Source organism: Scardinius erythrophthalmus (genome assembly GCF_964197995.2).
Source record: "Scardinius erythrophthalmus genome assembly, chromosome: 16".
NCBI classification, from domain to species: Eukaryota; Metazoa; Chordata; class Actinopteri; order Cypriniformes; family Leuciscidae; genus Scardinius; species Scardinius erythrophthalmus.
Window position 1 is genome coordinate 36,860,212 of NC_138236.1, and position 27,678 is coordinate 36,887,889.

Below are 27,678 nucleotides of genomic sequence, written 5' to 3' on the forward strand. Positions count from 1 at the left end.
ACTGACTTTAGACGAGGTTTTTCCTGGTCAGTGGCGGAATTGTTTTCTGGAACTGCAAAATAGCATCAGGGAACGTTTGCGCCGGAACACGCCTCCTCTTTTTGCTGAACCGCCCCCGGGAGCGCAAGTTCATTCCCTAATTTACCGACATGCGTCTGTGGAGGGAAAAGTCCGCTGTGCGTCGGGTGCAAAATAGGAATGATACATGCGTCGGTGTACAAAGTTAATTGCGCTGGGTGCAAGATAGGGCCCTCAAAGTGCTTGACCAATCACACCACACTGCTCCAGCCGACCAATCAGAGCACAGTGTGCTTTTCTTAAGGAGGGGCTTCATAGAGACAGGAACTATACAGAGCGTTACTGACAGACTGGGAAGAGAGGAGATTAAACGATGGAGAATACGGGGAAAATAATGAACATTCAAGCAATAAAATCTCTTCTAGTAGAGCCCAAAATCAACATCTAGTCTATTAAAGGATATTCTCTTCTCTTCTCTTCTCTTCTCTTCTCTTCTCTTCTCTTCTCTTCTCTTCTCTTCTCTTCTCTTCTCTTCTCTTCTCTTCTCTTCTCTTCTCTTCTCTTCTCTTCTCTTCTCTTTTTTAAACTACTAAAAATAACAAAAACAACTAAATTACTGAAACTAAATACAATAAAAATTAAATTATAAAATTAAAGTGAATTTAAAATATGAATAAAAAAATAAATATATCTCGATACTAAAGTAACACTGCTCATGAACATCGCTTGTGGAGACTGATGGAGTTCAGTGGGGTAAAATAGTGAGACATATTTCATCAGCAGTGTTAAAGCTTTTATCATAAAGTTTAGTGAAGAAATGAAAATGACAGTAAAGAAAACCCGTATTCATGTTTTGGTGATCTACAGACGCTTGTGTTTACTGTTTTGTAGTATGTAGGTGTGTTTTGACCCTTGTACGGGTATCTAGTTGTTGATCTTGTGGTGTTGCACCAACACATGAAATAACTGTAAATCCCAAAGGCTTTGTAAGAGGACAGATTTCTGCTAATGAGATCTCAGATTCAGCTTTAGGTATTAGGATCAGTGTTCGTTTATTGACCTTTGACCCCTGCATGTGCAGACAGCCTGACTGAAGTCACTGCCCTCAACGTGTTCACCGGCCGTGAGGTTCCAGTGGTCATCTCTGCCAAGAATGAGTTCGACGGACATCTGGACACTGTGATAGGTGAGAAGGTGTGTGTGTGTGTGTGTGTGTGTGTGTGAAGGGAGGCTTGTAAGCTTTATCAAATGCACTGTAAATCTTTAGTTTGTTAATGTAATATTCTAGAAGGCATTTGAACGACATGTTGTGGATGTTCACGTGTGTGAATTCCCCAAGGAGAATCTACAGTATACATCAGGGATGTGTGTAGCTACACATATACCATAGACACCTCATTAAACTATTTCCCAGCATGCTGTACTCCAGCATCAAGGATTTCTCTAAGGGCTTTTCCGCCACTTCTATACATTAAGCATTGCATGTATGGTTGACCCATTAAGTATTTAGACACTTATGTCACACTTGAAACTATTTTAATTTCTGAATTAGTGAATATATCAAAGAAGGTTTAACCAGCCTGAAATTTAAATGAAAAAATATAGTAACTACATGTAACATTTAAATGAAAATTCTTGTACATGTGCAATTAACAATTAACATAGACGTATATATGCACTAGATGTCTTAAAGGTGTCCTATAATGCCTTTTCACTTTCTCAACTTTAGTTAGTGTGTAGTGTTGCTGATTGAGCATGAAAAAGATCTACAAGGTTACAAAGCTCAAAGTCCCTCCAAAGGGAGATATTTTTATTTAACAGAATCCACTTTCCAAGAACTACAACGAACGGCTGTTATGAAAGCTGCTATGCCAAAGAGTAGGCTTGGGCGGTATTCGAATTTTGATACCGTCAAACCCCCTCCCAATTTTACCGGGGTATACGGTATTACCGTGACTAATTAAAAATGATGACATAATGGGCTCAGACGGCGTCACCAAACTGTTGGTTTGTGCCTACACAGTTCAGAAACTGAATGCCAGATCGGGCAAAAAAAAAAAAAAAAAAATCAAGCCGTGCACGTTGTGTCTGAGTCCGGTCGACGGCATTAACTGTTATTATGAGCCCGAGCCCACCATTATTCAACATAATACTGTGTGCGTGCAACAAGCAAGAAGTGCCTTTGTAATCCGGTGACGCGTGTCCATTTGATTTTTAATAAAACTTTTCTGTAAAGGTGGAAGTTGACGATCGCCATCTCTGTAGTGAGCGCGCATATAGAGAGAAATGCACATCATTGATTAATCAGACTATATTTCTTTTCGTTTTGAATTGTTTCGTTTAAAGAAATTGACGATCACCATCTCCATAGTGAACGATAGAGAGAAATGCACATCATGGATTACAGAGAGTAGGCTAGTCTATTTCTTTTCGGTTTGTATGGTTTCGTTTGCTGAAATTGATGATCACATCTCCGTATGAACGCGCCTAGAGAGAAATGCACATCATGGATTAAATAATCAGAGTGGCCTTTGTCTTTTCGTTTTGAGAAATTGACGATCGCCATCTCTGTGAACGCCATAGAGAGAAATGCACATCATGGATTAATCAGAGAGTAGGCTACCCTATATTTCTTTTCGTTTTGAATTGTTTTGTTTAAAGAAATTGACGATCGCCATCTCCAAGTTTCGGTTAAAGTGACCGCGGCATGCCATCGCCCATCATGTCATGATTATATTAAATATATAGGCAATTGGTTGATGAAAAATTTATTAAAATTAAGATAGAATTTATACAAAACGAAATTCGTTTTAAAGAGGCCTTTTACAAAACGAAATTTATTGAAGTGGTCAAATCGTCTGACTCCCGATGCATCCCATCTTATTTGTGCTGTTCACTTTTCATAATCAAGAAAGATGGAAAAAATAACATTATAATATTTTAACCAATACGAAACAACGCGCTTATTTAATGAACTCGAGAACAAAATGCATCCTGGCAGCAGTGAGTGGGTGGTAGTTTCGGAGATGCGACATTAGGTTAGAGGTGTTTACATCTCTCGCGGTCACCTTTTTATGGAACAATTTACAAATTGCCTCATCAGTATTTACCGCCTCTCCCTTCTCATTCGGTTGGAACCAGAAATATTGCCAAACTGCAACCACACATAAGCATTTTTTAGCCAATAAATAAATTATATATATTATAGGCTATATAAGTGCCGGTAATGACGGTATTGAAACTGATACCGGTGCTATTTTAAGATCCCGCGGTATCCGATATTACCGTAATACCGCCCAACCCTACCAAAGAGACACTGTTTTTCCCACGCCGTTTACAACACTCATTTGTTTGACCTTCTTAAGACTGACGAACTTTATTTTAAACACTGTTCCTGAACATTAAACCCCAACGTTTATCTGTGTGCTGCACATTTAACGGAGCTTCCAGAAACTAATAGAGTTCAATGCAGGCTATACACACAAAAGCTTCTCCTGAGATGGAGCAGTTCCAGATTCGTCGGGACAATCTGTGGTTAATGGATCACAACTTTTAAGTATGTCTTATTATATGTAGTTGTTTGCTATGATGTAAACAAAGGGCACAGCTGTTTGTCTCCGCTTGCCTGCTAGCTAACATTAGTGTTGATGTAGTGTTTACTGTAGCTTTTGTAAGACTGTTCACCACCTCTTAGGAAAATTAACCATCATTTTGTGATTGATTACTGTTTGTATTACCATAGTTTTCTGACAAATATCAGGAATAAATGGTGTATAACTTTGTATATAAAATGTATAAGAAAATTACAAAAAAAACAAACACCGCTCTGAAACGTCCTGTGAAATCTGTGCTTGCAAAGTCCGTTCATGAAATCTGTTCAGCACAATCCTCTTGTTTGTTAACATTGTCAGGGTCTGAATCAGGCTTGAATTGGTTTGAAATCGACACTAGCCTTAATATTTACATCCGAGCAGATGAAACTCTCGGTTATGAAGGGGCGGACATTTCCCGAACACACGCTAGGCACTGCCAATCACAACACACTGGGCCAGCTAACCAATCACAGCACATTTCATATTTCGGAAGGAGGGGCTTCGTCGATACTGGACATAAGCGGCGCGTTCAGGCCAGACTGGGGAGAGGTGCTTTAATAATGTAAAATATGTCAAACATAATGTGTTTTTTTGAACAATCAAGCATGAAATCATATACTAGTACACCCCAAAAACAAAATCAAGACTTCATAAAAGGGCATAGCAGGACCCCTTTAAAAATAAATGCACCTCTTTTATACTTTATATAACAGGCATCCCAGATAGCAGTGAGGAGGATGAGAGGTTGGCTCAGTCTCTGGGTTTGAGCTGGAACTCAGTTCTGAAGTCAGAAGAAGATGGATCACAGACTCTAATGAACTCAGATGAGGTAAACTCACCATCACGGTTAAACACGAGGACAGACGGTTCCAGTTAACTGGTTACAACTGATGATCTCTTCTGCTGTAGTTTACAGGTCAAAGCCGGGAAGAAGCTTTTAACTCGGTTACCCAGAAAGCTCGGGAGAAGAACGTTGGTGGATACCTCACTAGTGCAAAGTTACGTGATTGGCTAATCTCAAGGCAGCGCTACTGGGGCACACCCATTCCCATAGTGCACTGCAGCTCCTGCGGGCCCGTGGCTGTTCCAGCGGAGGACCTGCCGGTCGTGCTGCCTAAAGTACCTTCCCTCACAGGGAAAGGGGTGTCGCCCTTAAAGACGGCACAGGATTGGCGGAGATGCCAGTGTCCGAGGTAAGTGCAATGCATTGAGTCAAAAAATCTTTCTCTAATGACGGCCTTTAAAAAGTACCTGGAAGTGTTAGAAAATATTTATATAATATTTATTTATAATGTAATATTGTTTTGTTAAAATATTTATATTATAAAGAAATATTATTATATTCACACATTATATAAAGTCATACACCAGCTGAGCCACTGCATGGGGATTTTGTTTTGTTTTTATTTTTAAATTTTGTTTTGCTTTGCTTTGTTTTTTGTTTTATTTGATTACAGTATTTTTACATTTCTACAATATTTTTTTATATATATTATTAATAAATATTATTATATTTACATATAGAACAGTGTTTCCCACAGACTTACACTCTATTTGTGGTGGCACTTCCCTCAGTTGGGTGTCACCACAAATTTTTGGATTGTTTTGATTGTATTTTTTTATTTTGTTTATATTTATATTGGACATTGAATTTTGAATATTATTTAATATCGAATATTTATATTATATTGTATTATAAAGAAATACTATTATATTCATATGATATGATATATATCATATAATATAAAGTCATACTCCAGCTGAGCCATTGAGATTTTGGTTATTATATTTGGGATATATACAGGGCTGGACTGGGACAGAAAATCGGCCCTGGCATTTTGGCTTAGACTGGCCCAATACATATGATCATAAACACCACCCATCTTTGCACGCCTTTGAATATGTTTTTGTTTAACTCCTATTCATTAAAACCGCTAATGCCATGTAATGAGTGAGTATAAACGAGTGAGAGTTAACAGATGAAATAAGTACAAAATTGTAATTTATTAATACAGTCGAACTATACTCCACAGTGATGAATCCAAAAAACAAGCTATAAGCTGCATTGGCAGTGTTTCTCAAAGGAATTTTGGTAAAACTGTGGTGGGTGGACCTCTAGGGGGGTTTGGGGGCATGGTCCCCCTAAGAATTTTTTTTGCATTTTAATGTTAAATTCATCAATCTGGTGCAGTTTGAGGGTTCAAAATTAAAAGCTCCAACCCATGTTCAGTGTGCAAGTATAACAAAGAAAACAAATCAAACCTCTTTTAATAACAGTGTCTGTCTATATTACACTACTACATAATAATAGTTATAATATTAATCTCATGATAGTAGCCTATATATTGTAAAAAATAATGCACCGAAAAATAAAGAAAACTTTCATAATTAGTTTTGTACTAATTTCTAAACTTGAAAGAGATAAGCACATGATCTTTTATTTTGACGCATCAAGCTTTTATTTTGGCGGAAAACATGGATACAAACGTGTCTCATTAAACTTCTAGTAAATTGCTGTAATTGTCAACTATGCAGATGTGGAAATAATCTGTAACTGGGTTATGGGTTCCTACACTCATAGCCAAAGTGTTTTGAAAGTAGTTCTGCTTACCGCGGACTCTACGCAGGGTTCTCAAGTTTTATCAAAAGCTTGGAGTGAGATCACATGTGGTTGGGGGAGGAGCCTAATGGAGTCCCGCCCCCACCTGTCCCCGCCCCCCAATTTTACCCATTGTTCATAATTAACCAGCACAAATTGAAATTATAACAATTAGTAAATCTAATAAATGACAGAGCAATTCATCACATCAAATATACTCTTTAATGTTATATTTCAAAATTACAAATAAGTTAACAAATTGCTCCAAACAGTTTGGAAAAACAAATATTTTTGCATTTTGAATGTGTCTAGTTGAAACGGCATAATGATTTATTGTGTGGTGGGACATTGTGAACAAATGACATATTAGTGTATTATTAAGGTGTGTGTGTGTGTGTGTGTGTGTGTGTGTGTGTGTGTACACAAGAGTACACACTCCAGCTTATGAAATGTGTTTTGTGTTGTAAGTGTTTGAAAAATACAAATGCAATGGCAATGATTAATGTATGTTTTGACAGGATATATATTACCCAGAGCACTCTGCTTTAATACGTATGTAGCCTTAATGTAACTAGAAATACTATTAATACAGTATAATATATAATTTAAAATAAAATAAAATAAATACATTTAAATTTATTTAAAATAAAATGAAATAAAAAGAAATACATCTTCATTCCTTCCCATACCCACAAACATTTCCCTTAGTTTCAGATAACGTAAGCTAGCCAAACTGAGCCAAAGCTTCTGGCCTGGTTGCAAAGTAGCTGTAGAGTTTTTGACTGCATCAATAATAAGGTAAACGATGGGCTATATATTAAATGTTCTAGCCTTAAAATGTTAGACGAGCTTTCTTCCAACTTACCTTCTCCATCATCACGACGTGTGTTCGCGCGATGTTGTTGGTTACCTAGTAACGAACGTACGGTGGCCGAGAATGTTCCGTCAACTTCCGTGAGTTCGCGCATCTATGTTGCCTATTAACGAACGCAATCTGGCCGAGATACGTGCTGGCGGCAGAAACCTTCACTTTGTGTGCCCGCGCCTCGTATACAACGTTATATATAAAGCTTGTAGGACAACTTGGTTGGCATTGCCTTTTCAGCGTGAGAAATACACGGTGTGGCGTGTGAGCGTGTGAACTGGTTGAATTGCGTGTGTCTCACGGCCAATGCGTGAGACTTGAGAACCCTGCTCTACGTTACACTTTCTCATCTCTCTCTCCTGATCCTCCTCACTATCCTCATCATCAGCCACTGGAGCTGATGAAGGTCCTGCTGCTGCAGAAAACATATATCTTGACACATTTTACAGCGTCTGCTTGAAGGGCCTGTATCTATTTTTCACGCTATTTCTCTGCACATTCCTTGCGTTTCCTCTCCATCTCTCAGACAATTTTAACAGGACACACTTGACACTGCACGCTCGCTCAGAGCCCAGAGGGGGAGGTGTTTAATGATGTGATTGGGCCAGCCCAGTGTCAATCAAGATAACAACCAATGGGCCGCTGATCTACGCGTTTCATGGGCCGGTCTGTCAGTGGAAAAAAAAAACTAACGCTTACTTTTTTTTTGACCAATGCATTACACCGGCACTAACCCAGCGCTGTCAATTAAACAAAACAAAACGAATGGGCCGCCGATGTACGAGTTTTATGGGCCGTCAAAAAAAAAAAAAAAAAAAAGCTGGTCTTTTCCGCTCCGTGTGTGCGCCGCGCTGTGTTCCGCGTGTGTGTGTGTCGGCGCGCTCTGTCGTTAACGGCCCAGCGGCGCGCTCTCCGTTCCGTGTGTGTGTGTGTGTGTGTGTGTGTGTCGGCGGCTCTAACGGCCCAGCCAGCGGCGCGCTCTCCGTTCCGTGTATGTGTGTGTGTGTCACGTGTGTGTGTGTGTGTGTGTGTGTGTGTCGGCGGCTCTGTCGACAACGGCCCAAACGCTTCAATCATGTACCGAGCACTGGAAAAGTAAAGTCCACTCAAATAACGTGAAATTCTGTTTGCTGAGCTGGTATAGCCATGCTGGGCAGCAATGGTAAAATTACCTGCTCTGATTACATGCTCTGGTAATAATAGCTTTGTAGGACTATATTTTATTTTGATAATTAGTATATACTATGGAAGTCAATGGTACCAGAAACTGTCTGGTTACTGACATTCTTCTAAATATCTTCCTTTGTGTTCAGCAGAAGAAAGAAATTCATACAGGTTTAAAACAACATGAGGGTGAGTGATGACAGAATTTTAATTTTAAAGTGAACTATTCCTTTAAATATTGATGATTACAAGCTTGGGGGAAACGCAATTAATTGCAATTAATTACAGAAATTGTGCAATTAATTAGTTAATTTTTTTTAATCGATTCCCAGCCCTAATATATATATATATATATATATATATATATATATATATATATATATATATATATATATATATATATATATATATATATAATTATTTTTTTATTTTTTATTAAATAATATCATGGAAGGTCGTGTGCTAGCATGGAGTCACTGCCATGGAGGTTTGTTTTCTTTTTATTTCATTGTGGGTTTTTTGTCTTGATTTGTTTTGCTTTGATTTATTGCCATTTGATTTGATAGAGACAGAAAGGTCAGTGAATTTAAAAGTAGAGAGAGAGGGAAGGTAAAAGAAGTGTGCATAGGAGCATAGTTGAATTTGAACCTGCGTCCCCCATATGAGCACCAAGGCTCGATCTGGAGCATGAGCACTAATTACTTGGACTTGTCTCAGAGGAAATGTCTTCTCACATTTAGAGGTCAGACAGTGGTTTCTTTGAGATTATAAATTGAACTCTTAGAAAATGGAAAATAAAAAGTGTTTGATAAGAGATTCATCTGGTGGAATTGTAATATAAGTGGAATAATTTTCTTCCATTATCTGAATCTTTGTACTCCCACTCTGTCATGTGAAATAATGGCAGATTGGACCAGAACTCATTGTCTCAGATATCATCAAAAGACTCAGCCAGACTGAAGTGTCTTGTTTCTGGGAGCTCTCGTCCCCTGGAGACTACAGGGATCATTACCACTGAGTCATGGAGGTGTTGTAGATGTGCGCTCAGATAGCACCTCCTCACTGTGAAGGGTATTAATAGACCCTCTCTGACCATGGAGTAGGTAATGCCGGCAGAGCTGCTGAAAGCTGATGACATTTATACAAAAACCCTTTGTCAGATAGTCACACGAATAGAGAGACGAACATGTTTTAGCTGTAAAATACACACACACAGAAATGTGGTTCAGGAGAGGTCGACTATTATCATTTTTTAGTGGCCGATGCCAATATTCAGGAAGCAGGGTGGCAGATTTAAAATTGGGATTTTTGTAATTATTGTTTTAAAAAAGAGGGGCAACAGAGGAAGTGTGCACTTTGCTCATGCAGTCAGACGGTGATACGGTGTTTACCACGTCTCAGAACGGCTCAGTTCACAGTGAATGAATGCAGTGACCTCTGCATGTGCTGAGAGTTTAGCGTGCATTTGGGAACATGGCGGGCACCTGTACCTGTCCTGTATCATACGTGGTTGTTGATTCTAGCTCCTGAGTTTTCCCTAGTATTCCTGTTGGATTTATTAAAATTGTTTATTTTGTACTCTTTGTCTTCATGCGCTCATTACAGCCACATCGTGACAATAGTAGGGATGTCCCAATCAAGTTTTTTGTATTCTGAGTCATTGAATATTGAGTATCTGATATACATATATACTGTATATAAGACATTAGTAGATATAAACAATGGTAGACATTGTAAACAGACTGTGTGTTCTCAATTATAAATATGGGACTACTGATATAAAATTATTCTATTTTATATGTACAATAAGCAGATTAATTGCGCAAAAAAAAGAAAGAAAAGTGGAGATAAGGTGACAAAGCATGAAGCTCGCGGTATCAGAATGCCGAACCAAGACACAACCCATGGCAACATGTAATGGCAAAAGCGTCTCAGACAATCAGAAGGCTGTGATTCCTCTCAAAAGTCTGTCTAAAATATACTAAACACGGAAGCTTGAACATGCGTGTGTGACGCGCTAGAACAGACCTTATTCTTTCCCTCTTACTGGCGGTTGGCAAACCCACTTGAAGGTGCATTCTGCTACCTGCACCAAACCTGCATGACAGCTGACGTAAAATAAAGGATCGGGCTTAGGATAGCCGATACGATCAGTTTAAAAAATGCTTAAACGATCCCGACACCAATCCTTGAGATCGGCTCAGGACATCCCTACTGCATAGTTTTTGTTTTTTTTTTATAAATAAAATATAGATTAATCCTTAAAGTTACAAAAGTTATTCAGTCAAAGATCAGGGAGGGATTTTCTTTTCTTTTTTTGTTGTTCTTTGATTAATGTTAATGAAACAGACTGCAGCAGGTTTATTAGGCTGCTGTCACTTTAAGAACTCATGCAGGATCCAATTATTCAATTAAAATTCCAAGAGGTTTTTCCTTCCCAGCAGAGGTCCGAACAATACTTTTTTGGAATCGTTATATGTATTTCCATCTGTGCAGCGGGTGTACTTAAATAAAAAAATTCTAAACAAAACGGTCACCAGAGATGAAGATATTGGTTCCTGAGAGCCAAAGTTTCTTAGAATTGATAAAAATGAATATTTCATCAGCTGAGCCCAATTGGATATGAATATTAAAAGTAAAGGTAAAGTCAGATTTTTTATAAGGCTATTTATCATGCTTGTTTTTACATTTAGATATGTAAAAGGCCATGTGACAGAAAATATACTATATGGGGGTTCAGGGCTCATATATATTAATAAGTATCTACTAAAAAGAAACAAACAACGTACATAATAATACAAATATTTGCTCTCATCATGACAAGAATATAAAGTTAACCAGTAATTTCAAATTGTCTAAAGTAGAGGGGCAAACTATTCCAGAGCTTCGGGGCTTCCGCCACTGCACTGCAAACTTTACCCGTTGGACAACTAAAAGCAAATGGCCAGCAGACCTGAGTGCTCTTAGCGGAGCATATGCTTGATCAGGTCAGAAAGATATTTAGGTGCTAAACCATTTAGAGATTTAAAAACAAACACCAAAATCTTAAAATGAATCCTGAAATGGACAGGTAACCAGTGAAGAGAGGCAAGAACAGGGGTAATGTGTTCCCGCTTTCGAGCTGCCGCATTCTGGACCATCTGCAGTCTGAAAGGAGAGGCCTGACTAATACAGAGGCCATTACAATAATCCAGATGAGTTGAAATAAAAAGTCTTTGAAATTATTTAAAGGACAGGAACGATTTAACCTTGGTGTGTTGTCTCAGTTGGAAAAAACTACATTTAACTAACGAGTTAAAGGCACAATATGTATTTTTTTTGCTTTAAAAATATAAAAAATCACTATATCTATGTTATATATTTTTTAAAGTTGTGTATTTACATTATCCCGACAGTTCCAATTAACTTCTAAATCCAGAGAAATTCATATTTTAATTCGAAGACACGGACCGTGTCTTTATTTCCGTTATGTCGCAGTCAATGGCGTCATATCCGCGTTGTCCCTGGTTTCCGCTCGTACTGCCATGGTAACTAGAGCTAAAAATATAAAAATCACTATATCTATGTTATATATTTTTTAAAGTTGTGTATTTACATTATACAATCAGAGCCCTCTGATTAACCAAAGCGACAGACGCAGACAACTGTGGAGTTCGCAATGTTTATTTGCACGCTGTTGTTGTTTCGTTCAAACATTATGGACCATGGCAAGCAGACTTTGGATAAAAAAGGAGAACTAAAACGAGAATCAATATCAGCGCGGTGTTTTCGAGATGCCGAGAGCTCCCATAGACAGTATATAAACGAGAGCTCCACGTCCGAGACTTCGACCGCTCCTACATGTACTTACTAAACAGGTGAGCACATTTACATAAAACTAATCAATGTTATATGGTTCAACAATGATAAAATGTTAGAATATGATCTGTATGTTATTCTAATGTTGATCTAGCTTACTGCTAGTCTCATACAGACAAACTAACACATACATTTCAACACATTCAAATGCAGCTTAGTGTGAGTGTAATGTTAGACCAGGTGAAACAGCGCTGCGTTACCTCAAGTTTAATGTGTCTAATAAACTGATCTGTGAGTAGTAATTCTGCGTGTAGTTCGGTAGAATGAGCCTTTGTTATTGTAAAGAGGTTAATGACCCCGAGTGGAGAAAATTTCTATACTGTGGCTTTAATCTGTTTGTCCCAATTTAAAATCACAATCCATAATAACACCTAAATTTTTTACATAGGGCTTCACAAGTGGATTCAATTCACCATTGTACAAATCTAATGAGTCATAAGTGCCTCCTGGCGTAAAAAGCATAACTTCTGTTTTATTTTCATTAAAGATAAGGAAATGTTCAGGCCTTAAATTTCTCAAGACACTGCAATAGAGGCGCTGAAGTGCGAGTATCTTTTGGTTTCAAAGGCAGATAAATTTGCGTATCGTCTGCATAACAGTGAAAAGAAATGCCAAATTTCCTAAAAATATATCCTAAGGGGAGCATATACAGGGAGAACAAAATAGGCCCCAAAACGGAGCCCTGGGGGACCCCACGCCTGAAAGAAGCCGTCGAGGAGGTAAAGTCTCCAAAACAAACTGAGAAAGTACTTTCAGACAAATAGGATCTAAACCATGCCAACGCAATACCATTAATACCAACATATTGTTCTAAGTGTGTAATCAAGATCTTATTGTCTACACTACAGTATCAAATGCAGCCGAAAGGTCTAGTCAAATTAAAATATCACAGTCCCGAGTGAGTAGCAAGTAACAAGTCATTAAAAACCTTCAACAGTGCAGTTTCTGTACTATACAGGGATTTAAAATCAGAAACACTTCATGAGTACCATGTAGATCTAGAAATGAATTAAATTGTCCAAATACGACCTTCTCCAGTAGTTTGGAAAGAAACGGAAGTTTCGAGATAGGTCTCAAATGAGCAAAGACTGATGAATCCAGATCTAGATTTCTTGATAACTGGTTCCAGTGCTGCGTGTTTACAAGACTTGGGTACAACTCCCATGGTTTTTTACCATGTTTCTGCCACTGTTTTTTTTAAATAACCGCTACATCTGCAGCTCTTGTGGCGCTTTAGCATCTTCAGCGGGAGAGAGAAGCAACGGAAAGGGCTTGAATGAAGCATGCATTAGATAAAAAATAAAGATAAAAATATTAGAGGATATAGCATCGAATAACATCATTACCATAATCGACACTGAGCGCTTGTGGTTTTTTACTGCTACATTGGTTTTATGACAGAAATGTTATTTTTTTTAATTTTAAGTTTAATAGTCGACACTGTTTAATAGTCGGGAATATATTAGACTTTTATTTGTATTTATTATCAACTTTGGCTGTCAGGTGCGGTTTTGCCGGGCTGTGACGTACGCCTAATGCTGTTAGCTAATTTAAAAAAACAATGGTCTTATTACAAATGGTAAAGTTAAACTATGAATACTGTGCAGAAACTGTATATTTATAAGGACACGTATAGAACAGAATCAAGGTTCTGAGCCCTTATGAATTATGGACCAAGCTTCTGTGTAAGGGATGTCCTGTTCTTCTCTGTGGCCTGTAGGTTACCTTTAGAAATTCAAAGAGGTGATTGAAATTAATTCATAAACAACTTGAAATAAAGGGAACAATAGTTGAAGGAGTCACAAGCTGTGTCCCAGCCACTGCTGAAATATTGCAACAGCTGTAGAAATTAGGGCATGAGCTGCAGATAAAGTTGTGGACATGAACCTGTGTTTTTAGCAACCGTTTTTATTTATTTAAAAGCTTAAAGAAGCAACTCTTTGAGATTTAAAGGACTTCGTTTAGTTCTCTTAATTTAGTTAAATAGGCCATATCTTGCCCTTTTTCAAAGGCTCTACTAGAACAGGTTTTCATGCTTGAATGTTCAAAACACATTATTCTCCATTGTTGCGGCTCCTCTCTTCCCAGTCTGTCAGTAACGCTTTGTTTAGTTCCTGTCTCTATGAAGCCACTCCAAGGCTATTTTAAGCAGGCTACACTTATAACTATTCTTAATGGTGAACAATAACAACGAGAATTAGAAGGAAATAAATACAAATTTGTGTTGTGTATTATTATAATAAAATGTCATTAACCACATAGTAAGATAACCCATATTATTTAAATGACTAAAATAGCCTAAATAGTAATAATGAGCAATAATAATTCACGCACTGCATATGATGTATGATGCAACAACAAATTCACCTAATTATATATAATTTATAATTTGAATAAGAGAACACCAGTAAACTTGGGGTAATCATAAAATAACATCATAGATCAGAATAATTTTTTTTACATTTTTTTCAGGAAATGGGCAGATTTTAATATATAGCAACACAGTAGCGAACAATAAACGATAAAAATGGCAAAACCTATCCAAAGTCCAAAATTAATCCAAAGTTTGAACATTTATGAGTAGGCTTAAAACTTCTTTATTTTAACATGCGTTGTGTGACTATTTACAGTAAGCCTACACATTTTGCAAACACAGCACAAAAATAAAGGCAATAAATAGGTAAAATTTTCCCTGCTAAAACCTAAAACCTAAACCTAAAACTCGGCGGTTTTAGGTATAAATGCCCCTTTTTTAATCTGTTTTTTTTTTTTGTTGTTGTTGTTTTTTTTTTTTTAACAACAGGGGATTGTAAATAACACAATATTAGTAAAAGTCAATGACTGGGAGATGTGGGTATTTTATTGAAAATCTGTAATGTAAATTTGATAAACAGCCATGGGTAAATTTTACCCCTTTTTGGTTCTAGTGTTAAAGAGCATGATGGATTGTAAGGTGATAGAAGATCAGTTAAATACACAGGAGCTAAACCATTTAGGGCCTTATAGGTCAGTAGCAATACTTTGTAATCGATACTGAACTTAATAGGTAACCAGTGAGATAATAAAATTGGGGTTATATGATCATATTTTCTTGACCTAGTAAGAACTCTAGCAGCTGCATTTTGGACTAATTGTAGCTTGTTTATTGAGTATGCAGGACAACCGGCTGCGTTACAGTAATCTAGTCTAAAGGTCATGAATGCATGAACTAACTTTTCTGCATCAGAAACTGATAGCATGATCCGTAGCTTAGCGATATTTCTGAGGTGGAAGAAGACTGTTTTTTGTAACATATGAAATATGATTTTCAAAAGACAAGTTGCTGTCAAATATAACACCCAGGTCTTTTACTTTTACCTCAGTCTTATTTGAATTTAATAGATGAAAATGATTGGTCATCCAATATTTTATTTCTCACACTCTGCCAACTTGAATAATTTAGAGATTTCATCTGGTCGTCATTGAAATATAACATAGGCTTTATAGAAAGTACTTTATAGATTACTTTATAGAAAGTAATTACAGTATTTGATTCAGACAGTTAAAGTTTTTGTCAATGAGCACTGCTGACGAGGAGACCGGATCATCTCTTATCTGTTGAGACCTCGATGAAAATCACCTCAGTTCTTTAAATGATCACCTACATTCAGTGAAGCGGCTGAGAGAGACAGAAAGAGACGGAAACAAGATAAAGAGAGAGATGGTGCTTATCTGCCTCGTCCTTGAGGAAAACAGAAGTCATTTCCTGAGCTGTGATATTGTCTCTGGCTTCGTTGTTAGAAGTTTAATTGAAATCTGAGGATAAAAAAACAGAGTAAGCTCTCACAGCCGGATTTTGGTGCTGATTAAATGCTTGAATGATTGTTGTGGGTCACACAAAAACAAAGCCACACCAAGACATGTCTACAAAGCCACGCCTCCTTCAAAACACATGAACGCTCACAGCATAAGTGTCGCAAGAGACGCTGTTAAATTACCTCATGTCTCAAAGGTCAAAGCACATAATATTACAATAATAATGTAAACAGCTTACAGGGCTCTTGTACCACCCGACTACTGTAGATTCATTTCAGCGATGATATTGTTGACATAGAAATGCATAAATCCGATCCTGAAGACATGAACAGCTCCCGGTAGAACGTCACGGGTTGCCATCTCTTAATTGCGATAATTGCAACATGCCGTTTTTTTGCGTAGCAACAGACTGGGCCATCTGACCAATCAGAGCAGAGTAGACCAATCACAACAGACTTGGCCATCTGACCAATCAAAGCAGAGTAGACCAATCACAACAGACTGGGTCATCTGCCCAATCAGAGCAGAGTAGACCAATCACAACAGACTGGGTCATCTGACCAATCAGAGCAGAGTAGACCAATCACAACAGACTGAGCCATCTGACCAATCAGAGCAGAGTAGACCAATCACAACAGACTGGGCCATCTGACCAATCAGAGCAGAGTAGACCAATCACAACAGACTGGGCATCTGACCAATCAGAGCAGAGTAGACCAATCACAACAGACTGGGCCATCTGACCAATCAGAGCAGAGTAGACCAATCACAACAGACTGGGCCATCTGCCCAATCAGAGCAGAGTAGACCAATCACAACAGACTGGGTCATCTGCCCAATCAGAGCAGAGTAGACCAATCACAACAGACTGGGTCATCTGACCAATCAGAGCAGAGTAGACCAATCACAACAGACTGGGCCATCTGACCAATCAGAGCAGAGTAGACCAATCACAACAGACTGGGCCATCTGACCAATCAGAGCAGAGTAGACCAATCACAACAGACTGAGCCATCTGCCCAATCAGAGCAGAGTAGACCAATCACAACAGACTGGGTCATCTGCCCAATCAGAGCAGAGTAGACCAATCACAACAGACTGGGTCATCTGACCAATCAGAGCAGAGTAGACCAATCACAACAGACTGAGCCATCTGACCAATCAGAGCAGAGTAGACCAATCACAACAGACTGGGCCATCTGACCAATCAGAGCAGAGTAGACCAATCACAACAGACTGGGCATCTGACCAATCAGAGCAGAGTAGACCAATCACAACAGACTGGGTCATCTGACCAATCACAACAGACTTGGCCATCTGACCAATCAGAGCAGAGTAGACCAATCACAACAGACTGGGTCATCTGACCAATCACAACAGACTTGGCCATCTGACCAATCAGAGCAGAGTAGACCAATCACAACAGACTGGGCATCTGACCAATCAGAGCAGAGTAGACCAATCACAACAGACTGGACCATCTGACCAATCAGAGCAGAGTAGACCAATCACAACAGACTGGGTCATCTGACCAATCACAACAGACTTGGCCATCTGACCAATCAGAGCAGAGTAGACCAATAACAACAGACTGGGTCATCTGACCAATCAGAGCAGAGTAGACCAATCACAACAGACTGGGTCATCTGACCAATCACAACAGACTTGGCCATCTGACCAATCAGAGCAGAGTAGACCAATCACAACAGACTGGGCATCTGACCAATCAGAGCAGAGTAGACCAATCACAACAGACTGGACCATCTGACCAATCAGAGCAGAGTAGACCAATCACAACAGACTGGGTCATCTGACCAATCACAACAGACTTGGCCATCTGACCAATCAGAGCAGAGTAGACCAATAACAACAGACTGGGTCATCTGACCAATCAGAGCAGAGTAGACCAATCACAACAGACTGGGTCATCTGACCAATCACAACAGACTTGGCCATCTGACCAATCAGAGCAGAGTAGACCAATCACAACAGACTGGGCATCTGACCAATCAGAGCAGAGTAGACCAATCACAACAGACTGGACCATCTGACCAATCAGAGCAGAGTAGACCAATCACAACAGACTGGGTCATCTGACCAATCAGAGCAGAGTAGACCAATCATAACAGACTGGGTCATCTGACCAATCAGAGCAGAGTAGACCAATCACAACAGACTGGGGTGAAATGAGGTGAATGTATATTATGAGAAAAGTGTTTTTTGGCCTTGGATGCATGTGGACCTATTGTAGGAGACTCCAAAACAAATTTAGGAACCTTTAAAATAACATAATAGAGGCATTTTACTATCCATAGCTTGCATTTAGAAAATAGATTCAGTACATTGAAATTGTATTTCATGCCAACTTTAAGGTTTTCTCCCTCATGTGTGCCGTACCCTGTCAGTGTGCATCTAATGTCTTCCTCTCAGGAGAGTCTGTGTTCAGTCTATAATCAGTCCAGCCACACACACACACTTCCACCACTGAGTGGAAAAACAAACCCAAACCAAAACTGTAAAATTGCATTAAAAAAAAGCATAAATCAATAAAGCCCGGATTTCCTAGTGTAGATCAGCGATAAACACACTCCTCATTACGGCTCATATGTGGGACGCTCGTCTCTCAGATGGCACCTGGCTTTCAAAGAATTAACCTGTACACCTTCGCCCTGTTGCTAGGCAACCGTGTGGCGCTTGGCTCCCGTTGCTGGCATTATATAATAGGCAGGACTGTCTGAACGATCCTCTGATTATCAGAGACGAGGCGGATCTCTCCGCCTGGAGTGGAGGGAGGGATGGACACACACTCCTGGATTGACTTTAGCAGGGCTGGAATCTGCTCTTGTTTGGCCATTAATTAGTTTGGTTTGATGCTGAAGATTAGCCGAATGAAGTGTGCCGAGAGCCGCTAGAGTAAGTGTGACTGTCTTCTGAGTGACAGATGGCCTGGGATGCAAAGCGCTGTTTGCTTTGGGTTCGAGACCGAGACGAACACGGGACTGTGTTCGGGAGCTCGGCAGTGCCAGCTGAGAAACCCCACAGCTTTACAGCTTTACTGAAAAAACACTTCATTTTGTATTTTGATTTTCAATTTCAGTTTAATTTAATTGTTCATAGAAAATGACTGGTTGTAGTTTTCATCCTTTATAGAAAATGATTTAAATGAGGAATATTGTGACGTGTTCATCCCGGAAGAAACTCAAGACTACGTTTCAGGAGTTCAGAAACACTGACACTGATACAGAGAAGAACTCAGAGCTTTTTCATGCTCAAACTGCAACATTACACACATGTGAAAAACCTAACAGGTCCTCTTTATATACAATCAGACGACTAATTCTTGTCTAATTAATATATGGTAACAGCCTCAGTACTTATTATTTATCATTATTGAATCTGAGACCTACCCTGATCCTACAGTATTTCAATTCTGTCGCTGTAAGTTTGGAAATCATATACACTTTAATGTTTTTTTAATGTTTTTGAAGTCTCATATTCACCAAGGCTGCATTTATTTGATCAAAAGTACAGTAAAAACAGTAAATATTGTGAAATGTTATTATAAAGTTAAACTGACTGTTTTCTATGTGAATATATTTTAAGATGTAATTTAAAGCTGAATTTTCAGCATCGTTACTCCAGTCTTCAGTGTCACATGATCCTTCAGAAATCACTCTAATATGATGATTTGATGCTCAAGAAACAATTCTGATTGTCATCAAAGTTGAAAACAGTTTTGCTGCTTAATAATTTTTTGGAAACCATGATAAAAATGTATTTTCGGATTCTTTGATGAATTGAAAGTTCAAAAGAACAGCATTTATTTTAAACTGAAATCTTTTGTAACATTATAAATGTCTTTGCAGTCACTTTAGCAAAATTTAATGTATCCTTGATGAATACATTTATTTATTATGACCGCCGCTAGCGTAGCTAGCGAAAGCGGTCATATAGGGATTGTCAAAGTTTTTTTTTTTTTTTTCCCCGTCACCTTACTGAATTTTTCGTCAACGATACCAGGGACAGCGAAGCACCGGGGAACATGAAATTTGGTGGGCATGTAGCCCCACTAGACTTCTAAGGAAAAATTTCGTTTGGTCCCCGGGGGCCACTCCCCCCCCGCGCTGGGCCCCCCCAAACCCCCAAAAATGCAGTTTTTCCTAAATAACTACCTGAACCGTGGCACCGAGGATGAAGAAATTTTTATGGTATGTTGGTCTACTAGACTTTTACGGAAAAATTTCGTTTGGTCCCCGGGGGCCACTTCCCCCCCCGCGCTGGGGCCCCCGTAAATTTTTCGTCAACGATACCAGGGACACCGAAACACCGGGGAACATGAAATTTGATGGGCATGTAGCCCCACTAGACTTCTAAGGAAAAATTTCGTTTGGTCCCCGGGGGCCACTCCCCCCCCGCGCTGGGCCCCCCCCAAACCCCAAAAAATGCAGTTTTTCCTAAATAACTACCTGAACCGTGGCACCGAGGATGAAGAAATTTTTATGGTATGTTGGTCTACTAGACTTTTACGGAAAAATTTCGTTTGGTCCCCGGGGGCCACTCCCCCCCCCGCGCTGGGGCCCCCGTAAATTTTTCGTCAACGATACCAGGGACACCGAAGCACCGGGGAACATGAAATTTGGTGGGCATGTAGCCCCACTAGACTTCTACGGAAAAATTTCGTTTGGTCCCCGGGGGCCACTCCCCCCCAGCGCTGGGCCCCCCCAAACCCCCAAAAATTCAGTTTTTCCTAAATAACTACCTGAACCGTGGCACCGAGGATGAAGAAATTTTTATGGTATGTTGGTCTACTAGACTTTTACGGAAAAATTTCGTTTGGTCCCCGGGGGCCACTCCCCCCCCCGCGTTGGGGCCCCCGTAAATTTTTCGTCAACGATACCAGGGACACCGAAGCACCGGGGAACATGAAATTTGGTGGGCATGTAGCCCCACTAGACTTCTACGGAAAAATTTCGTTTGGTCCCCGGGGGCCACTCCCCCCCCCCCCCCGTGCTGGGCCCCCCTTAACCCAAAAAAATGCAGTTTTTCCTAAATAACTACCTGAACCGTGGCACCGAGGATGAAGAAATTTTTATGGTATGTTGGTCTACTAGACTTTTACGGAAAAATTTCGTTTGGTCCCCGGGGGCCACTCCCCCCCCCGCGTTGGGGCCCCCGTAAATTTTTCGTCAACGATACCAGGGACACCGAAGCACCGGGGAACATGAAATTTGGTGGGCATGTAGCCCCACTAGACTTCTACGGAAAAATTTCGTTTGGTCCCCGGGGGCCACTTCCCCCCCCGCGCTGGGGCCCCCGTAAATTTTTCGTCAACGATACCAGGGACACCGAAGCACCGGGGAACATGAAATTTGATGGGCATGTAGCCCCACTAGACTTCTACGGAAAAATTTCGTTTGGTCCCCGGGGGCCACTCCCCCCCAGCGCTGGGCCCCCCCAAACCCCCAAAAATTCAGTTTTTCCTAAATAACTACCTGAACCGTGGCACCGAGGATGAAGAAATTTTTATGGTATGTTGGTCTACTAGACTTTTACGGAAAAATTTCGTTTGGTCCCCGGAGGCCACTTCCCCCCCCGCGCTGGGGCCCCCGTAAATTTTTCGTCAACGATACCAGGGACACCGAAACACCGGGGAACATGAAATTTGGTGGGCATGTAGCCCCACTAGACTTCTAAGGAAAAATTTCGTTTGGTCCCCGGGGGCCACTCCCCCCCCCCCCGCGCTGGGCCCCCCTTAACCCAAAAAAATGCAGTTTTTCCTAAATAACTACCTGAACCGTGGCACCGAGGATGAAGAAATTTTTATGGTATGTTGGTCTACTAGACTTTTACGGAAAAATTTCGTTTGGTCCCCGGGGGCCACTCCCCCCCCCCTCGTTGGGGCCCCCGTAAATTTTTCGTCAACGATACCAGGGACACCGAAGCACCGGGGAACATGAAATTTGGTGGGCATGTAGCCCCACTAGACTTCTACGGAAAAATTTCGTTTGGTCCCCGGGGGCCACTCCCCCCCCCGCGCTGGGCCCCCCCAAAACCAAAAAAATGCAGTTTTTCCTAAATAACTACCTGAACCGTGGCACCGAGGATGAAGACATTTTTATGGTATGTTGGTCTACTAGACTTTTACGGAAAATTTTTGTTTGGTCCCCGGGGGCCACTTCCCCCCCCGCGCTGGGGCCCCCGTAAATTTTTCGTCAACGATACCAGGGACACCGAAGCACCGGGGAATATGAAATTTGGTGGGCATGTAGCCCCAGTACACTTCTACGGAAAAATTTCGTTTGGTCCCCGGGGGCCACTCCCCCCCCCCCGCGCCCCCCCAAACCCCAAAAAATGCAGTTTTTCCTAAATAACTACCTGAACCGTGGCACCGAGGATGAAGAAATTTTTATGGTATGTTGGTCTACTAGACTTTTATGGAAAAATTTCGTTTGGTCCCCGGGGGCCACTTCCCCCCCCGCGCTGGGGCCCCCGTAAATTTTTCGTCAACGATACCAGGGACACCGAAACACCGGGGAACATGAAATTTGGTGAGCATGTAGCCCCACTAGACTTCTACGGAAAAATTTCGTTTGGTCCCCGGGGGCCACTCACCCCTAACCCCCCCCCCCCCCCGCGCTGGGCCCCCCCAAACCCAAAAAAATGCATTTGTTATTGCTTTGTAATTTGTAATTGTAAACATTTGTAATTGTTATGGTATGTTGCTCTTAAGGGCCCACATCAACCTAGCCCATAATCACTCATTTGTGATTTGCGCCCCTCCCATAAAAAATGAAAATGCAATATTATTCTGCTTTGATCGCCCCTATCTTCAGTGGAGATGTTCAGAACTGCACCATATTTCATGTGTATGATTAACTTGACATCCTCTGGGGGTATCCTCTGCTAAGTTTTGTAGAATTTCATCCATGGGGGGGTATAAAATAAATTCATTTATGTGCACATTTAGTGACTGTACACTCATCGGCCTGTAGATGGTGCTGTTGAGCGAAGGGTTGCTGGTTTAGGATGATACTGTCACACACACACATGCAGGAATACAAACAAACGCAAGCATGCACACACACTGACATCCACACGCACAGACACACACCCATACACACACACATACAAATCCACATGCACAGACACACAAACACACACGCGCACACATGTACGCACACATACATACACGCACAGACACACACACACACACACACACACACACACACACACACACACACACACACAGACACACACATACACACACACACACACACACACACAGACAGACATGCACATACTATTACTTTTTTTAGGTATATACATAAACACGCAATACAGCCAAATTACTCCACGTCATTTATTTTTGTGGAAAGCCAGTGCAGGCCTGAGCGGCGGTCATATTTTGTACCGCGATGCGGTACATCTAGTTTAAATCTTATGGACCTCAAACTTTTGAACTGTAGTGTAGAATAGGTCATATTTTGAATACACTGTAGTATCACCTGGTTTTAGTCTGTCTTGTTATAGTAAATCACGTTTCATTTAACAAATAAAACAACATTTGATGTAATTTTTCTGTCAAAATGTTACTTCGTAAGTTGTCTCACTGCACCACATGTAAACATACATTGGTGTAAACATCTGTTTGAACCATGTGTTCAACAAGACTGATGATTTCACTCTCTAACTTTGGTGAAATGCATTGGTTTTGAGGTTGTTGCCATGTCGGGCTGAGTGAGATGCTCAAACAATCAGAGCAAAGTTTTGTTACCGCCAGTTTAAAAATTTTTCAGGAAAATCGACCTATAAATGACTTGTGTTACTCTTTATTTTAAGGGCCAGATTTACTAACAGCTCCAGCGCAAACTCTCATTTGGTGTTAAAAACGACTGTCAGGATTTACTAAAGACACGCAGTGAAAATGAGCTTTGAAAAGGTGTGGACAGGGTTATTTTTGTGGCTGATATAATTACACATGCATTTGTAGGAGTTTCCCTTTCAGACGCAAGATTTATGGGATGAGAGAATTTAAATGAATCATGCTCATAAATCATAAATTAAATGAAATTAATCATAAATCAAGGTGATTTACTAAGGTCTGCACTCGTCACTTTACTGGTATTTGCACCATTATTTACCGCCCAAGAAAAGCACGTCTTACACCAGACGCTAGTGTGTGCTGATCTTGGTGGATTGTGTTGGTCATTATGGAAATGATCGGCTGAGTCTGTGTTCTTTCATTTGCTCGTCTTCAGTAAATCACGAGCAGAACTTTACACTCCCATCAGTGCTTTAATGGGATTGCGCTCCCACGCTAACTTGCCCTGTTTAGAAAATCTGGCCCTATGCTAGCATATGCAAAAGTATTTTAGCTTTAAAGAGCATGCACATCATCTTTAAATAAATCTAAAACTATGACCAAGTTCAGTATTCTGTTAATTAAACAGGTCATGGAGGAACAAATGGTATTGTTTCTTGAGAACGAACTGTTTCTACAAGCCCAGCACTTATAATAATATCCTTTGTGTTGATGTCAGGTGTAAAGGGCCGGCGGAGAGAGAAACGGACACCATGGACACCTTTGTGGATTCTTCCTGGTACTATTTCAGATACACTGACCCTCACAACCCGCTGAGGTAAGGAAAACATCCAGACGCTCCCTGTGTCCCACCAGGTGTTTGTGGAGAGATGCTGAAAGAGCAAGACTCAGAATGGAAGACCATCTGTCTCTGCTATTTCAGATCAACAGCGAGGATTTTAAAATGTCACTGTAATGCGTCTTCATGAACACACAATGAAGCGGCACCCGCACACGTACACTCTGTTCTGAAGCCTTCATAGGCAGCATCAGTGCATCATAGACATTAGTTAACTAACATTAACATGAACTAATAATGAACAATACTTCTACAGCATTTATTAATCTTAGTTAATATTCATTTCAACATTTACTAGTACGTTATTAAAATCAAAGGTTGTATTGGTTAACATTAGTTAATGCACTGTGAACTAACATGAACAGTTGTATTTCTATTAACTAACATTAACAAAGATTAATAAATACTGTAACAAATGTGTTGCTCATTGTTAGTTCATGTTAGTTAATACATTAACTAATGTTAACTAATGAACATTATTGTAACGTGTTACCTCATAGACTTACAGTAAGACTGATAAATGAAAATAAATGTTTTTTAAACAACATTGGTAACACATCTTGTTTGTTAAAAAGGCCCTATTTTGCCCTTTTACCAAGTCTTGATGTTGTTTTTGGGCTCTACTAGAATGTGTTTTCATGCTTGAATGTTCAAAACACATTATTTGCCCTATATTCTTTGTTTATGAACAACAGATTGTTTAATCTCCTCTCTCTGAAGCCCCTCCTTCTGAATAGCACGCTGTGCTCTGATTGGTCGGCTGGATCAGTGTGTTGTGATTGGTCAGACACTTCAAGTGTGTTTGGGAAATGTCCCGCCAGTTTAACACACTACTAACTAACTCAACCAGGCCCCACCCCTTTATTCTGCGTACGAATTATTTAAATGAGGAATATTGTGACGTGTTCGTTCCCGGAAGAAACTCAAGACTACAATGGAGGCGTTTCAGGAGTTCAGAAACAGTGACACTGATATAGAGAAGAACTGTGTGACTTTGCAGAGCTTTTTCATGCTCAAACAGCAACATTACACACACCCTCCTCTTTAAACGTACAGTATGTCATTTTTTTTAGCCGCTAGGGGTCGCTAACCTCTTACAATAACAAAGGCGTAGTTAGTGACGCAACATTTGCTAAGAATTATGGATCTTGTCGTCAACATCAAGCCGACCGATCTAATAATGTTTATGGATGAGTGAATACATCGATGCTTTTATTATGACTGTGATATGAAGCAGTTCGGGATTGCTAAGAGACAGCTATCAGCTCCACACGCGACGCAAGTCCCGCGGATATAAAAGGAATATGGACATTTCATTCTACCGAACTACACGCAAGTGCAGAATTACAACTCACAGGTCAGTTTATTAGACAAATTAAACTTGTGAGGTAACGCAGCGCTGTTTCACTTGGTCTAACATTAGCCTACACTAGCACACTAAACTGCATTTTAATGTGTTGAAATGTATGTGTTAGTTTGTCTGTATGAGACTAGCAGTAAGCTAGATCAACATTAGAATAACATACAGATCATATTCTGACATTTTATCATTGTTGAACTATAAAACATTGATTAGTTTTATGTAAATGTGCTCACCTGTTTAATAAAGTACATGTAGAAGCGGTCGAAGTCTCGGACGTGGAGCTCTCGTTTATATACTGTCTATGGGAGCTCTCGGCATCTCGAAAACACCGCGCTGATATTGATTCTCGTTTTAGTTCTTTATTTATCCAAAGTCTGCTTGCCATGGTCCATAATGTTTGAACGAAACAACAGCGTGCAAATAGACATTGCGAACTACATTGTCCACGTCTGTCGCCTTGGTTACTATCAGAGGGCTCTGGTTCATAGCTCTGGTTGCCATGGCAGCACGAGCGGAAACCAGGGACAACGCAGATATGACGTCATTGACTGCGACAAAACGGAAATAAAGAAACGGGCCGTGTCTTCGAATTAAATTAAAATTTCTCCTGGTTTGAAAGTTGTTGGAAACAGTCGGGATAATGTAAGTACACAACTAAAAAAAAAATATAACATAGATATAGTGATTTTTGCTATTTTTAAAGCAAAAAAGTTACATATTGTGCCTTTAACATTAGTTAACGTGAACTAACAATGAACAGTACATTTTTACAGCATTTATAAACAAGTTTTGTTCATTGTTAGTTCATGTTAACTAATGTGAATACTATAAAGTGTTACCACAATCTTTTTTTAAAGCCCATTGTTTTGATTGGTTAACAGCTTTGCATATGATATGTGGAACACTTTTTGTAAACTTAAGTTTTTATTACATTACAGCCATCAAGATTAACTAATTGTGAAAAGTGTTTTATAGCATCACATTTAGATGCATAAAAGGCTCCAGCTCTGAGCTTCAGTCTTTTGACTGACGAATGCATCACGATTTCTCATGAATGCTTCCACATTATAACAGTTTCATTCTGTGCTAACACTGATGTGAAGCTTCAGCGCTGACCGGGACTGATGAAGCTGAGACATCTGAGAAAGCCCTCGTTACTGTTCACTCATTTACAGATCAAACTCACAAAACCAAATTCATTGTACGGTGGAATTTTATCATCATCGAAGCTATATGTTCATCACGGGTGAAAGTTGTGCAATTAATAATTATTTTACTTAAAAATGTATAATTAATCATATTAATTATAATTACAGAAACACTGGAAATTTAAACCCAGTATGCAATTCTGTAATAATTAATAATATAAATTACATGTATTTTTAATTATTATATCTGTATGATATTTATTAGCATATTACATATTTGCATTTCCAGTGCTTTTCTTTTTTATGCACTTTTTTTCTTGTAAAGATGAAATAGTTATATAATATAACTCTATTGAGTGTAATCTTCACAATTTGCAAATGACACAATAGCCTTTTATTCACCGTTCTTTCCTTTATTTAGGACTGAATGCGTTTACCTATGATTAATCATGATTAAATATATATAAGCCAATTGAAATCCCTAATTAAACAATTTTGTGACCTATTTAATTATGTGATTTTCTTTCAGAGAACCTGTAAAAGGTGTTTTTTAGTCGGTGGAATCACTGTTAGTTATTAGTCATTCTGTTAGTAATACAACTTGTATTGTCACAG

The 27,678-nt window shown here is 39.7% G+C and overlaps 1 protein-coding gene across 2 annotated transcripts in view; it reads left to right on the forward strand.

The window, feature by feature from the left end:
- Positions 1-27,678, forward strand: part of lars2 (leucyl-tRNA synthetase 2, mitochondrial) — a 125,306-nt gene that overhangs the window by 68,169 nt on the left and 29,459 nt on the right. For both annotated transcript variants that reach the window (XM_081389302.1, XM_081389303.1), the window contains 4 exons: positions 1,100-1,204; positions 4,325-4,440; positions 4,521-4,804; positions 24,433-24,531. In XM_081389302.1, the coding sequence (XP_081245428.1) occupies positions 1,100-1,204; positions 4,325-4,440; positions 4,521-4,804; positions 24,433-24,531 (604 nt within the window). The remainder of the gene's footprint in view (positions 1-1,099; positions 1,205-4,324; positions 4,441-4,520; positions 4,805-24,432; positions 24,532-27,678) is intronic.